The 16158-nt window shown below is 50.2% G+C and overlaps 2 protein-coding genes and 1 long non-coding RNA gene across 3 annotated transcripts; all 3 read left to right on the top strand.

Moving 5' to 3' along the window:
* Positions 1–6: 6 nt before the first annotated feature.
* LOC128894318 (uncharacterized) lies at positions 7–1042 on the top strand. The gene is made up of 2 exons (XR_008461507.1): positions 7–303; positions 711–1042. It is a non-coding gene; the product is annotated as an uncharacterized LOC128894318 (long non-coding RNA).
* A 4573-nt stretch (positions 1043–5615) lies between these two features.
* On the top strand, positions 5616–6071 carry LOC128893682 (uncharacterized). The gene has a single exon (XM_054154824.1). The coding sequence runs from the start codon at positions 5616–5618 to the stop codon at positions 6069–6071; it is 456 nt and encodes a 151-aa protein (XP_054010799.1).
* A 6466-nt stretch (positions 6072–12537) lies between these two features.
* LOC128893680 (uncharacterized) lies at positions 12538–13035 on the top strand. Its single transcript, XM_054154822.1, has one exon. The coding sequence runs from the start codon at positions 12538–12540 to the stop codon at positions 13033–13035; it is 498 nt and encodes a 165-aa protein (XP_054010797.1).
* Positions 13036–16158: the final 3123 nt, after the last annotated feature.

The following is a 16158-nucleotide window of genomic DNA, read 5'->3' as shown; positions in this document are numbered from 1 at the left end:
TTATAACGCATAATTTATTGTATTTGAATAAAGTTCAGAAGTAACGCAGACAGCGTGGCAGAAAGTCTTGTGGCAAGAAATTCGAATGTTAAAGATAAATCGAAAAATGAAAAAAGAAATCCACTATTTGTAACGCACAATTTATCGTATTGCAATCAGTTTCAGTCCTTAAAATTTTCAAAAGTACACACAATGCATGGCAGAAAGTTTTGTTGCAAGAAATTTAAATAATGAGAAAATGAACAGAGATGCACTATTGGTAACGCACAATTTATTGTATTACAATAATATAGAAAAAGAGAGGTCAGACTTAGTCCTTTAATTTCTCAAAAGTACCCACGTCACATGACAGAAAGTCATGTTGCATTTAAATGTTACTGATAAAGTGATTACATTTTTTCTTTAATAAATTTCTTGCAATGAGACTTTGTGCAATGCGTTCCGCGTACTTTTAAAACCTTAAAGAGTTCAAACTGATCTCCCATTTTCTATTATTTGAGGTCATTCACTATACAAATTATCTTTGTGAAAATAAGTGAGATCCCCATAAAAAACTTCAAAAAAGTAAAAAAATTACACCAAGTACATGAAAAAGTGGAGGACTTCAAGAGTAATCATAGAAAAATAGAAATGCCCTCTAAAAAAATTCACGAAAGTAGAAAAAGATGTGAAATCGAAATGAGCAGCCAGTACATGAAGGTCCTTTCCAGTAAAGTGCAAGGTGACACTGTATAACATAATATCAAATTCGGTGGTTTCCAACTGTGTGCAGCTAAAATGCTGTGTTCAACAGTGCAAACGTTCAGACCCTAATGATAACTCATGTAAACTGACTGCTCCGCACTTTGGCGGTGAAATGAAGAAGCCAAATAGTGTATCAACCACAAACGGAGACTGTTTAGACATTTGCCTAGATGTTGCTCACGCCTGGCAACATGACCATATATGGTCATGTACGATTGCCAACAAAGACTATAAAAACATTAACACCTTGTAAAAGATAGTTCTGAGCACATTTTGAATAAAGTCATTGTTGAGAGTACATCGCTGGAGTTACGATCCTTTGACTCATCATCGAACACCGGTGAATTCCAATTCTTTAAACGCTCCGAAACCCACGATATCCCAAAACCCTTTAAAAAACGCCTGAGGGTACAACATTATATTAGCATATTTTGGACTGAATGAGGGCTCATTCGAAAGAGGAAGGTCCAACGAAGGGTGCTCTGGTCATGATTGAACGATAGTGTGTTCATATTTAATAATATCAGCGTCCAAAGTTGAACAAAAGTCGAGGAAAAAATCCGTAGAATGGAAGTATTTTTAGGTTACTAAATGGATTTCGTGACTCAAATGATGACCAGAGCACCCTTCGTTGGACCTTCATCTTTCGAATGAGCCCTCATTCAATCCAAAATATGCTAATACAAGAACAAAAAGCGAAAAATCGTGAAAACATTCCCAAAGACGTGTTCCGCCATTTTGACGATAATGCAGAGCAAGTTACGTCATAAATTTAGTTCAGACAATCGATAGGAGATGGCGCTTACTGAGAACGACTGCTAACGTGAATTCGACACAATTGCAATGTTGCCGTTCTTACAACAGCGTCTCTACACTGTTGCCATTTCACTGAGGTCGAAATCGTGCTTAGCATCCCGTATCCTTACATTTGCCAACGTCGACTCTCAGTCTCTCTTCCTTCTTCATCAAACTGTTTCTTTCTACTATCGTCGTCGCTTCGAAACTTTAGCTTTGCGCTGGAATCGATTCGATCCCGGTAGGAGTCACTTTATTTTTTTTTACTTTTTCTTCCGTTTATATCATGTTTTGTTATGGAAACTACCTTTTTATATAGTAAGATTATTTTTGTACAATATTATGCAATTTTTATGTTTTTTATCGCTTTGAAAAAGAAGTCAGGATGTGAAAGGAGTTTCTACAAGCTTTTATAAAAACTTACGTCCTTATAGTTTGTAAATAACAATTTTATTATATTAAATAAACATTGCACAACTTCTTTCTTCTTTCCTTTTTTTCCTTTTCTTTCTTTCTTTGTTTTCTTCTTTTCTTTTTGTTTTGACTTCTTTTTCAATGCGATAAAAAACGTAAAAATTGCACAATATTGTATAAAAATAATCTTAATATATAAAAATGTAGTTTCCATAACAAAACATGGTACGAACGGAAGAAAAAGTAAAAAAAAAAAAAAAATAACTGACTCCTACCGGGATCGAACCGTTTCCAGCGCAAAAGATCGTCTTCGCAAAATGGTATTCTATCGACTGTTCCACGCTTCTTCTATAATACTTCGACTTTTATACGGTTGACACTCAGAGATTGTTCTACATTCTCTTCTTTACATATGAAAAAAATTTGATTAAATAATTCGGGGGACACTAGGCGATGTCTCATTTGTAGTTTCATTAATTGAGAAATAAAAAAAATTGTAACAACCTAATACTAAAATCGATGCGAAACCCTATTCCGTAAAAAAAAGTTAATTGTTTGGCAGTTAGGTGTCAGGTTCACATACCCTAGTTGCACAAAATATTGAATACAGATTCATCCAATAAAAGAGATTGAATCTCATTTTAATATTTAAATATACATATGATGTTTATTCTAGATTTAGAAAAAAAATATTTTTTTTTTAAGTATAAAAAGAATATCTATTCCATATTTAGAATGAACAATATAAAATACATATTTATTTAATATTCGCAACAATATATTTTTTCTCGAATATAAAATACATATTCATCTGATATTCAAATTCCCACCGAGGTAAAAAAATTTAAAATAACTTGTTTTAATGGAATCTAATCACAAGAAATAAAGTAATAAAAGCAAAATCTATGAATAAATGAAATACAATATAAAATTTGATTTAATTTCGTTTTAAATCTCTTAATTTTCAAGATTTACGCAACATTGCCAGAATATTCAATACGCATCTTCTAAACATAAATTTCACATTATCCGAATAATTTTTAAACGTTTCTGTTAAAATATTTATGGGAAATAGGAAACATTAATAATGGATTTTTCAGTATATGTAGGTATCAGTTGTTATATTCAATTAGTATCAACTCAAAAAGTAATTTGTATTAAACATCTTTATTTTTACAAATGAAATCAGGGTGTGCAGAGTGTATAAAAATTATTGGTCACCACGTTCAGGAGTTATTGTACACATCTGGATCGGTGGATACTTGAGAAAAAACTGTCCGCGAAATCTATTATGACTTCGAAATTTAAGGTCAACGTTTTTTTTTAATTTTAAAAAATTCTACTCGAGGAGTACGTAAAAAGCTTCAAAGGAGCCACATGTCGGAGATGAACCGTTGTCGCGTAAAAAATTATTAAAGTTTTCCGATAGAACAGACGGACAGACGGACAGACGGATAGGCAGATAGATAGATCACTACTGCGACTGCCCCTAGCCTTCTACCGGCCATTTAGCCTTTGATGGCCGGCCGCGTCCCGAGGGGGGGATATACTGACTCTCCCTATCACGTTCTACTCTGCAGAGCAGGGAGGCGCTGCACTGCTCCATCTCGGCGGCCGCTTTGTACAGGTGACCCAAGGCCCACGCCCTGGGTACCACGGCCGCCAGGTGGGATAGCGGTTGATATGCCGTTCTCTCTCTCCTGCCACACTTCCAGGGTGATCAGCCGGCGGCGGAGGTTGACTTCAATCTTCCCTGCCGTCAGCTACCATCCTAATCCCGGGGGCCCAACGACGTAACCGGCTGGTCGCCGCCATTGCCCCCGCCAACTCCCGATCCCATTCTGCGGCCTCCTTCTGCGAGATAACCTCTTCGCAGAAGAAGACTACCGCCGTCCAATTCTCCTCGCTCACCAGCATGGCCCCAACTACTGCTGGGTGCGAGAGGTCATGTCCTATTTTGGACCTTAGGACTTGGCGCTGCGCTGAAAAGGCCGGGGCATTCCTTCAGCGTATGCTGCACCGAGTCCTACTCCTCGTCGCAATGGTGGCCTTCTTCCCTATGCGTCACAGGTAGACACCAAAGCAGCCGTGTCCGGTGAATACCTGTGACGCCCGGTAGGTGCGTCTACCGTGCCGTCTCACCCGCCACCTTTTGAGGTGAGGCAGGAGAGTCCCGGCGACGCGCTCGCCGGCGTGGGAACTCAGCTCCAGACGCCAACTGGCGAGCGCCAGTCGCCAGGGCTGGTGTTTAAAATCCTCGACCGACTTGGACTCTGGTGGGTGTCCCCGAACAAGGCGGGTGGCCCTCACGCGCGAATAGACAGACGCGCGTGCAGCCGCAAGCAGTTCGAAGGGCACTTCACCCTCCAGAGCCTGCGCCGCCACATAGGAGAAGGTGCGGTACCTGCGGATGACCCTTATGGACATCCGCCTCTCCAGCCGGCGCAGACGTTGTTTAATATGCCGGCTTGCCATCGCGTCCGAGGCCTATACTGGAGTCCCGTACAGCATCATAGACCGCACCACTCCCATATATAGGCGGCTCACACGATCCCCAGGTCCCCCGATATTGGCCAAAAGGCGGCCAAGCGTGACCGCCGTCCTTTCCACACGGAGGACCAAACGGTTGAAGTGCGCCTCGAAACGCCAGTGGCTGTCGAGGACGAGGCCGAGGTATTTGATTCGGCTTCCGACCTCGACACAGGCTCCACCCACCCGGACCCGGGCAGTGGCCGAGACCGAGGGTCGCCATGAAATCATATGGTCTCGATCTTTTCAGGGGCCACACGAAGGCCCAGTCCGCGGATCCTCGCTACGACAGCCGCCACCGCCACCTCTGCACGGCGGATGGTCCCCTCAAAAATGATCCCGACGGCGATCACTAAGGTGTCGTCTGCAAAGCAGACAAAACTGGCACGGGAAGCGGGGCTCGCAGGACCCAATCGTAGCCGAGGTCCCACAACAACGGGCCCAAAACTGAGCCTTGTGAGATCCCACGGCTCACCTCCCTCCGTTCCATGCGTTCCGGGCGTACCGGCCCAGGTAATCTATCCACCTGTCGCTCAGATAGGCCCCGATCACCTGTCTCAGATAGGGAGGCACTTGATGGTAAATTAGTGCCTCCCTTATGGCTTCCCAGGGCAGGGTGTTAAAAGCGTTTACGATATCCAATGTTATCGCTATGATATCGCGTCAACGATATCGCGATGATCGATATCGCGTCAACGGTTGACCGGCCCTCTCGGAAGGCGAATTGGCAGTTAGCCAGGTCGGGACCAACATGCGACAGGCGGCTTCCATAGCCAAAGGAACACCCCCGACTCCAAGCAGGTGGAGAACAGTGCCTGCACTTTCCCGAACACGACGCCCAGGGCCAATGCCCAGACTCTGCTGGGTATCCCATCCGGCCCCAGGGCGGTATTCTTGCCTCGGAGCCACTGGATAACCGCGGCCATCTTCCCATCCGTGACCCCCACATCGGGGGGCCGTTCAATTTCGCGGCCCTCCGTCCCGGGCAATGGTCGGGTTGCCTCCCCGCCAGGGGGAAAAAGCGCGACCACGACACGCCCGAGAAAAATTGGGTCTAGGCTCTCCGTTGGACTGGCTTGGGGCTATGGTAGCCCCCTACATGGCCGGTCCGGTGCTGGTTCTCGGGGACCTCAATGCGAAGTCCACCGCGTGGGGTAAACCGGGGACCAGCTCCCGAGGCGGAGCGCTACAGGATTGGGTGGAGGATACCAACTTGCGTGAAGTGGAACGGCTGGTCCATCGTGGACGTATCGTTTGCGTCAGCCACCGTCTCACGCTGGGTGTCTAACTGGCGGGTCTGGGAGGGTGAAACATTGTCGGACCACAGCTACGTCCTTATGGACGTGGCTGTGGTCTCGGACCCGCCAGCGGACGACCCCCTCCGACGTAGCATCCCTTCAGCGCCAAGATGGGCGCTGAAGCGACTACACGAGGACTTACCGAGGGCTGTGATTATCGGCTCCGCCTGGCCTACGGCCAAGGAGCGCGGGGCAAAAGAGGAGGCTTTGTGGATCCGGGACACGTTGCAAATGATTTGCAACGTAGCTATGCTCCGGATCCGCGAGCAGCCCCCGAGGAAGTCTGCGTAGTGGTGGACGGGCGAGGTTGCCGACCTCAGAAGAACGGCCGGCCGCACCCGTCGCCAGTATACCCGTGCTCGGCGCCGCCATTTCTTAGGCGGTAACCCGGAGTGGAGAGTCGCCGAACTGTACGGGGTGTACAGGTCAGCGGCTGTGGCTCTCAAGCGCGCGATAGCCGCAACCAAGGCCAAAGCGTGGGACGAGCTCCTGCTTACCCTCCGTGACGATCCGTGGGGGCGCCCATACAAGGTGGTGCTTGGGAAGCTCCGCTCTTGGGCGTCTCCTGTCACGGAGAGGTTAGATCCGGAATTCCTGGGGTGCGTGATTGATACCCTCTTCCCCCTCAACGATGGGGGAGAGGGTAGGTTGGAACGCGCCTCGAGTCCGACTATTGAATGGTCGGATGAATTTCGGGTCACGGAGTTTGAGCTGTCCCGAGCTATCGGGGGGCTCCGGGCTAGGGGCAAGAAAGCTCCCGACCCGGACGGAGTACCCGGTAGCCTGCTAGCTTTGTCTTTGTGAATCCTCGGCCGGTCGTACAGGAGCGTCTTGAACGCTAACCTGAGCCAAGGAACCTTCCCCACAGTGTGGAAAAAGGCGTGCCTGGTTCTCCTCCAGAAAGGTGGAAAACCCGCAGAGTCTCCTTCTGCGTACCGGCCGATGTGTCTTCTCGACGAGGCGGGCAAGCTGTTCGACAGAATCATAGCTGCCTGCCTCATCGAGCACCAGTCGCGCGGTGGTCCCGACCTCAACGACAGCCAGTATGGCTTCCGGAGGGGGCGCCCGACGATTGGATGGGGCTGTCGCTAGGGGCAGGGTGTTGATCGCTGTTTCATTGGATATATCCAATGCTTTCAACGCCCTGCCCTGGAAGGAGATAGTAGGGGCGTTGGAATATTTCCAGGTGCCCCCCTATCTCCGGAAGGTGGTTCGGGACTATCTCCGCGGCAGGGAGGTGGTTTTTACCGGCCGGTTCCAGGTTGTGCACACGAGGGAGACACACCGCGGGGTTCCGCAGGGGTCGGTCCTCGGACCGCTTCTGTGGAACCTTGCTTTCGACGCGGTGTTGCGGGTTGCCCTCCCCCCTGACACGGGTGTCATCTACTATGCGGATGACACCCTGATTTATGCAGAGGGGGAGGACTGGAGTGGAACCAGGCATGCTGCTGAGTTCGCCCTAGACTGTGTTGTCGGGAGAATCCGGAGGATGGGACTGACCGTGGCCGCCGCAAAGACCGAGGCAATCTGGCTGTACGAATTGTCTCGGGCGCGGCGGCCGCCTTTAGGTCGGGATCTCCGGATTCGCGTCGGGGATACCTCCGTCGACATCAGACCCACCACGAAATACCTGGGTCTGGTCGTCATCGGACGCTGGCGCTTCAAGGAGCACTTTGACCTCCTGGCCCTCTGAATGGAGAAGGCGGCCGCCGCTTTAGCGCGGCTGCTGCCCAATATCGGGGGGGGGGGGGGGGGGCGAATTTCCGGATCCGTCGCTTGTACGCAGAGGTGGTGCGGTCGATGGCTCTATATGGGGCCCCCATATGGCACCGCTTGCTCGAGGCCAGCAAGTGCAGCCGCGCTCTTTTTGAAAGAGTGCGACGGCGGCTGGCCCTGCGAGCCATACGGGGATACCGCACCATTTCTGCTGAAGCGGCGGGCCTCCTGGCCGTGATTCCGCCGTCCGCCCCGCTCGCTGCCCTGCGGGGGTGGAAGTCACGACCATGGAGGTAGAGGAGGTCGATGTGCAGAAGCGCCAGGCCCGGAGGGACACGTTGGCCCGGTGGAAGCATGAGCTTGCTTTATCGGGCCGTCCGATTGTCCGGGCCATCCTGCCCATATTTGAAACACGGTGCAGGATGCGGGGAAGGTTGACCTTCCGCCTCACGCAGGTGCTCTCCGGGCATGGATGCTTCGGAGAGTACGTGCACCGGATGAGGCGGGAGCCGACAGCGCAGTGTCACCACTACGTCGAGGAGATGGACACGGCGTGGCATACACTCGAGGAATGTCTGGCATGGGCCGCACCGCGCCGTGCCCTAAGAGCCGCAGTGGGTGGGTGGGACCTCTCGCTCGAGACCATGTGGTTGACCACATGGTCTCGAGCGAGAGGTCGTGGAAGGCGGCGAGGAAGTTATGTCGCAAAAGGAGGCCGCCGAGCGAGCCCGGGAAAGAGACCCGGGCTCGGCAAGGAGGGTGTGGGCGCGGGGACGTCCCTTGCTCCAGTGCACGCCTCTGCGTAGTGGTAGGAAGGGTGGGGGGCCGCGAGGCGTGAGCTGTCCCGAGGCGAATGTAGGGGGTCGGAGCGTGAGCTGACCCTGGCCCTCGGAGGGGATACAATTCCCCTCGGGACGAGCCGACCGCACATGCTCGGCCCGTCTCCACTTAGACCACCGAGTCTTGTGGTGGCGCATGCGGGGTGGGGTGGGGAGGGTCGGGGTGTGCCGGATCACGCCTCCGACGACCCTCCCTTACCGGTGTCGGCGTCTTCTTGTCCTGGCGTTCAGGGAGCTCATAGATCCCTGAACCAGTACGGACATGAAGACGCCGGTGGCTGTGGGTCGACCGAGCGGGGGCTCGGGAAGCCCATTCCGACGGCCCCAGGGATGGGGACACCGGGCGGGTCCCTTCGCCCGTGGTCTTATAGAGTAGGTAGTGGGAGAGGTTGGTACCCTCCCTCTGGGATTCATGTAAGCTGGGAAGTGTCCTGCTGAATATCCGCGTGTTCCAGGTACTTCCCATGTAGCTTAGGCGGGTGTGGGGTTTTACTGGGTAGCCATCGCGGACGGGTACGCCTCCGGCGCTCCACTCCCCGATGGTAGTCCCACATAATCTCGGTTTTCCCCCCGGGAAACCAAGGCATGCGTAACGCATTTCCCCACAATAAAAAAAAAAAGGGGTCGTCACAGCCTCAATTCGGGGGACCGAAAAAAGTAAGACGGGCACCAGACGGAATAAGGGACGTCGATCAGAAAATCATATACAAATGACACTGCATAGACCCCTCCCCCCCCCCTCCGCAGCGTGCAGAACCAAAGAAAGAGCAAGTGAGTGTTGAGCACGGGACAGGCCAACGTACCACCCACGGACCAGGCTGGATTTCCAGTCTGGAGGGGAGGTGAACCCCTACGTGGCGCGTCCCCGGGTTTCGGATAGGGGAAGCTCTCTGGCGTGGTGGACGATGGCTGAGAGGCCGCTTCCGCTTCGTTGGGGAGTCGGGGCGAAGCCCCCGCCGACCAAACACTGGTATGAATGTGTGTGTGAATGGGCTGCATTCGGTGTCTCATGGATATTCCCGATAGACTAGCCAAGAGGGGAGTAGTAGCCCCCCTACCAGGGCGGAGAGTGATGTTAGTACCTGACCTCTGCGGTAGTAATAAGGGTAAACATAAGTCCGGCGCACCTCGGTGCGTCGGCAAAGATCCCGTGGACCCGCATGTTTAACGTGGGAGAACCGCTCACTTAGCCGCTGACTGGAGCCAATCTCGGGGTTGAAGTGGGATTACCGGCCGCAGGAATGGAGGCTTACCTGGTCAGTATTGCCTCATACCCTGAGCTGCGGGGGGTAAACCGTAGCACCGTCTAGCTCGAGGTTTGGGTCTGGCATCCACTCGGATTGGGTGTCGCTCACTCTATAGGAGTGACGTTAAGCCTTTTGCATCATTTATGGCGCGGGCCTATCCCGTAACTTTTTTAGTAGAGTCATTTCCGGCATCGATAGGGTGTGGCCGCCTGACAAAGCGCTTCTCGGTTTCGGTGTCGTTTAAATGTTAGGGTTTTTTACCGGTGGAAGGTCCCCTACTGCGGTAGGGGCGCCATGGTGCCCGAAGCCGAGGAAAACACACTCATATAATATGGATTTATTTGAAAATTGTCTCGGAAAAACCGACGGGAGGGAGGGGATGGCACGCCCGGAAGTGCTAGTAGAGAGGTTGGATGCGACGGCATTAGCCGCCTCATCCTTATCTGAGACGCCAGGACCTGCTATGGCCTAGGAGAGACAGTTACGACTAGCTGGCACAACGGGGTTTAGCGGGACCGCTACGTCGAGGGTACGGGTGAGAACCAGAGCGGCATGCAAGACGCCCCAGGAGGAAGGGCAGTCAGTTGCGGAGGAGTCGACTGCGGGATCCCGCTGCGTCTCTCCAGCGAGGTCCATGGCATCATGTATGTCGGACTCGCGGAAGAGGCCGGGAGAAAATCGTCTCGACGATTCCGATGAGGAGGAGCATTGGCAGAGCAAGAGAGTGGTGAAAGACCCCTCCTTCTCCACACATCAAGTGGCCGCAAGCCTGAAGTCCCGGGAGACAGGCTTCATTCTGGAGAAGTTTCTGGAGCACGTGCAGGGTGTTGAGGATGCGGCGTTAAAGAGCCGCAATCTCAAAGGCACCACCGTGCGTGGCCTTAAGGAAGCGGCCAGATTTGCCAAAGCGGCGTTCCTTGAGATGATGCAGAGAGGGGGTTGCCCTTCCGGCACAGAATGTGGAGTTGGACTCCCTGCGGGAAGAGAATGCCTCCTTAAAGAGGCAGATAAATGAGATGGTGGCCTCCCTCAAGGCGATGAGGGAGGAGCTGATGGCAGTGAAAAGGTTGGTAGTAGATCCAGCTCTGCTGCCAGCTCAGCTCTCGCTGCCGCCGTCAGCGAATGCTACCACTCCGCCTGTACGGAGAGAGATGGCGGGGAAGAGGAGAGAGGAAAGCCGGCGCCTTCCAGCAACTGAGGCTTCTACCTCGGCTTCGGGTGAGGACCTGCTCTTCAAGAAGATCGGGGCTATGCTTGATGCAAAGTTGGCCCCGATCAGGAGAGGACAAGCCCGCCTCAATGAGGCAGTTTTGGGGGGAGGGTTAAAAACTCCCCTTCCTAATCCTGCGGAGGAGGGTAAGGCGGAAGTGTGGAAGCAGAGGAAGAAAGGCGGAAAGGGAAGTGGGGAGGCGGCAGAGAAAGGAAGCCCCTCGACCCAAACCATAACCCTACCCCATTCGAAGGCCGAACCTCCCCGGTTGCCTCTCTCTCGTAAGGGTCCCTCGACGAGTCATACTCCTCCCCCTCTGTCGGGTGCCCCTGGCCCGGTGGCGTGGGTGAAAGTGATTGGTCTGCGGGCGAAGGCTCAGAACAAAGCGGTAGCTCCGGTCCAAACTAAGCCCGAGCTGAACAGGGCTACACCTCGCCACAGGGCCACCGGCCAGGGGTTGCCGTAGCACGCAACACGGCAGCAGTCACGCTGACCGTGCCGGAAGGGTGCAAGGTCACCCTGGCCGAGGCTATGGGGAGGGCGCGGTCGGAAATACGTCTCAAAGACCTCAGTATTGCGGAGATCCGCTCCAATGCTGATGAATAACGCGGGAGCGGGGGGTTGGAGCAGTGGTCGTCACGGAGCCCTACGTGGTCCCTGACTCCCCCTTTTGGGTCGGGCGTAACATACAACAGGGTTTCCCCCCTGGCTCCGTGGTCGAGCGAGGTCGGGGGATGATAGCTGTTAAGTGGGGAAGATTTCTGGTCGTTGGCTGCTACTTTTCGCCCAACCGGAGCCTCGCAGAGTTTGGGGAGTACCTGGACCGGCTTGGGACCCTAGTCGCCCCATTCATGAACGGTCCGGTACTGGTCCTGGGGGATTTCAACGCGAAGTCCACCAGCTGGGGAAACCCCAGGACCACCCCTAAAGGTGAAGCTCTGGAGAGTTGGACTGGGGGGATGGAGCTCCGCCTTATCAACCGGGGCTCCGACCCACGTGCGTGCGGTGGAATGGGGTGTCTGCAATAGATCTTACGTGGGCATCCTTGTCTGCCGTGCGCCGAGTGTCCGCTTGGCAGGTGGCTGAGGATATAGAGAGTCCGTCCGACCACCTCCATATTTATATATGGATCCGTAATCCGTGGTGGACTCGGTGGTGGTTCGGATCCGGAGACTGGGGCTTAAAGTGGCTGTCGACAAGACGGAGGCAATGTGGCTGCATGCACTGCCTCCGAGACAACAGCCCCCCCCAACTCCGGATCCAGGTGGATGATCCCTCGGTCGAGGTCAGGTAATCGATGAAATATCTTGGCCTGATGCTCGACAGCCGCTGGCGCTTCGTGGAGCATTTCGGTCTCCTGGCCCACCAAGCTGATGCGAGCCTCGTTATCGAGGTTGTTGCCCAATATTGGGGGGCCCGATGAAAGGATCCGCCGCCTCTACGCGAGGGTGGTGCATAGCAAGCTCCTATACGGAGCACCCGTGTGGTTCGCCATCCTTGCGGCTAGCCGTCGCGGCCAAGCATTTGCGCTTGGCGTGCAAAAGCGGTTGGCCTTTTGAGCCATACGGGGATATCGCATCGTCTCCGCGGAGGCGGCTACTCTCCTTGCGGGGATTCCGCCACTGCACGTGCTAGCGGCGGAGCTGGCTGGACTGTATTGGTCCAGCCGCACCGTCGACGGGGGGGAAATAGCCTCCCTGCAGGAGAGGACCGAGGTGCTGAGGCTCCTGGCCCGACAACGGACAATGACCCAATGGCGGATTGAAATTCAGTCCGCCATTACAGACCGTCCGATAGTTCGGGCCCTCTTGCCCATACTCGAGGTATGGTGCAGGAAGCGGCCAAGGTTCACCTACCGGGTGACGCAGGTGCTGACCGGAAAGAAGGGATGTTTCGGTCAGTACCTGCATTCCATCGGAAGAGAACCCACCGCCGAGTGTCACCATTTCGAGGAGGCTCTGGACACGGTGAGGCATACGCTGGAGGAATGTCCGGCATGGTCGGCGCCTCGTCGTGTCCTAATAAGCATCGTAGGAGCAGACCTCTCGCTGTCGGCCTTGGTCGACCACTTGGCCGGTGGCGGGAGTCCATACAGGGCCGTGGTCTCCTTCTGCGAATATGTAATGTCGCAGAACAATGCTGGTTGGTACTGCAGGTCCAGAGGGATGTTCAATCATAGGCCCGGGTCCAAGAGAAAACGAGGATCGCCCGAAACGCGGGGTCGAAACAGGAAGTCGAGGTAATGAGTTCCCACCTGGTCCAAAGCTCCTCACTTAGGCCAGGTGTGACTGTGGACACGGCCAAAGTGCCACTCGCCCGAGAGAACACCGGGGAGTGCACTGGTGGTCCCGCCCGGCTAAAATGCGAAAACTATGCGAAAAATAGGATAGAGCTCAATGCTCATATCTATCCATTTGTCCCTGTCTCTATCCATGATTCATTGTATGTCACAAACGTCACATTTTCCCGTTTTCAATCATAAAAGTATTGACCTTTATTAGCCCTAAACCTAAGAAGTAACGAGTAATTTCACTTTATTACTTGAAAATTTTCTTCGCATAATATCAAGTAGAAGATACAACCTTAATCATATGTTTACAGCCATGAAGCTCCTGATGAAGTACACTTGTTCGTAGTACACTCGTTTTGCTAATACCATCTGCCGTCTACTAATATGGCGGTTTTTTGTTATTCGCTGCTAGGATCGCAATCGTATTTTCATCAGAAATAGCAGCTTTCGCTACGTTACGTTTAGTAACAATAAAACTTTCGGTTCGTCAAAGCGATTCACGAATTCTCTCAAATACTTGATATGGCTGATTTCGTTCAGAATACCCTTCAGCGTAAATAGCTTTAGCTCTTATTGCATTTGTATGGCACTTACCATAAACTATAAAATAATTTTCAAGAGAAAATATAACCGACTTCGAAAAAATATTAAAATTGCACTAAAAAGTATGAAATAATTTCTAGTTAATTGATATGAATACTCACCAGTTCTAGATATAATTGTTTAAAAGTATGAAATAATTTCTATTTCATTTATATTAAATGATATTGAATAATATATTATATTTCTATCTCCTTTACATTACATTATGTTAAATAAACTTTTCGTAGTCGGCGCAATATCAAAAATTTGTAATTTCTGCTTGAGTTAGTTTTTGGTGAGGGCGGCTATATTGAATGCTGTTAATGTATACATGTAAACTGTGTACGTGGAAGTCCGGATCCGTCCCCTGGGGATTGTTGCTGGCAATAGACTTCCCGAGAAAAAGAGGACTCAAAAGTAAACTCCTTACAATTGCTCAAGACTAGAGTTTTACGAGATTTCTGAGTACTTGCCTCGATGAAATGTAACAATGGAGAGGACTTGTCTTTGCATTCTTTTCCCTGGTCGGCCGTGTGAGGGTTCGTTAGAATAAGAACCCCCATCAATTTTCACTGATACTAATAATGAGTTATTAGGCGCCCGTTTGTCGTTTTACAAACCCATCACCTTCGTGTGGGTGCAGGTATGGCCGTATAACCGGGGTACTGTCCTATGGAAAGCTTAGCCAGACAATAAATGTCTACGTAAAAGTATTGTTTGTGAGGGTTTTATATATTTGTTTTGGCGATGCGAGGGGGGGGGGGGGGAGGGTTAATATTGCATACAGATAATATATGTACTACCTACTCGAAAATACTGTCTGAGTAGGTTTGCAGCATTTTTTTGGGAGGCTGGGGGTGGAAATACTGGTTACTGCTAATGTATATACTCTGTCTATGAAAATAACGTCTGGGTAGGTTGGGATAGTATTTGATAGAGGTGGGGATATAGAATAATATTAAGGGAGTGAACTCCCGTGCCTTGTATGTGCTAGTACGCACTCATATAGCTCCACACCACTGTATACGTGTATACGTACACGGAACTGCAAGGGTTCCGCATTGTCCTATTTTTGTCTCGACAATGCAAATTTGAGACCTCTCAATATCGTTTCCGCTAGATAAATGTTCAAACTACAGCACCAGCTCCCATAGGTACTCTACTTTTGCTTTTTTCTGTCATAATTAACAATATTCGGGTATAATAGCATGGTGCCGGCCATGAAGGCTGGCGAGCAGCCGTGCCGAGACACACTTATACATGCAACGCGTCCGTGTCCCTACGAGTAGGCTGCGTGATGCCGCGATACCTGAAAGTAAGGGTCTAGCCGAATAAGCGAGACTTTCAATATTACGAGTGTCGACCATACAAGAGTCGGAGGCATCATAGAAGCAGCGTAGCGCAGTCGTTGGAGTGACAGATTGCGAAGTCGATCTTTTGCGTTGGACGCAGTTCGTTCCCGGTAGGAGTTACTTTTTTTTTTTTTTTTACTTTTTCTTCCATGGAGTCCTGTTTCTCCGTTAGTCTTGGATCTCTATGTCGCTTGCTTATAAAGCCTACCTTACCTTACCAGCATCATATTTTGAACAGCAGAAATTGCATTCAGCTCCCCTATTGGCTAAAGATATTTAAAGTAGGTATGATAATAGCAATAATTTAAAGGCGTAAGTTTTGTCCCACCGACAGAAAGTCAAACCAAGTTTGGTAATTTTGAATGTAACCCAGATAGCACCGAACGTCCTATGGACGTACATAAGACGTTCCTGTTCCTGTGCTATCTGAGTATACGGTCATTATTTCATATTCGCAATAGAATATTTTTTTCCGTGGATAAAACACGTATTTATCTAATATTCGCAACAGAATATATGTTTGCACACGTAAAACAAAATGTTTATTCAATATTAGGAATACAATATTTTTTGTACATATGAGATGTGATATGTACGTAATATTTGAAACTATTCAGAATTACCTAGTAAATTAATTCTAACTTTTAAAAAAAAAGTTCAAGTCATTTAGACCAATTTCAAAGAAAGGAATTGTGTTTTAAAAAGTGTCCGAATATTAATGCGAGTCACTATACATATAAGCCTAAAATATGAGTCAGTTTAGCAAAGGCGTTTATGGGTAAGTGAGGAAGCAGGTTGCGTGTGGTTCGGAAATCGTGAGTTCGAGATTAAATAAAAATTGAAAGATTTGTTCGTCGTTTTCATGGAATCCAGTCATAAGAAACAAATACAGTTAACTAAAATCTACCAACAAAAATAAAAGAAAGTATATAAAATTTAAATTTAATTTTTTTTTAAATCTCAATTTTCTAAATTTATTCAACATTGTCCAAATATTGAATACACACATCTTCTAAACATAAATTTCATTTTAACGTTCATTTCGATCGTTCGGAAAACGTTTTGGGAATGTCCACACCGAACGTCCTAGGGACGTACAGAGAACGTTCTGGGAATGTCCACATCGGACGTCCCAGGGACGT

This window comes from Hylaeus anthracinus, unplaced genomic scaffold (genome assembly GCF_026225885.1).
Source record: "Hylaeus anthracinus isolate JK02 unplaced genomic scaffold, UHH_iyHylAnth1.0_haploid 3, whole genome shotgun sequence".
NCBI lineage: Eukaryota > Metazoa > Arthropoda > Insecta > Hymenoptera > Colletidae > Hylaeus > Hylaeus anthracinus.
This window is presented reverse-complemented; position numbering and strand designations above follow the sequence as displayed.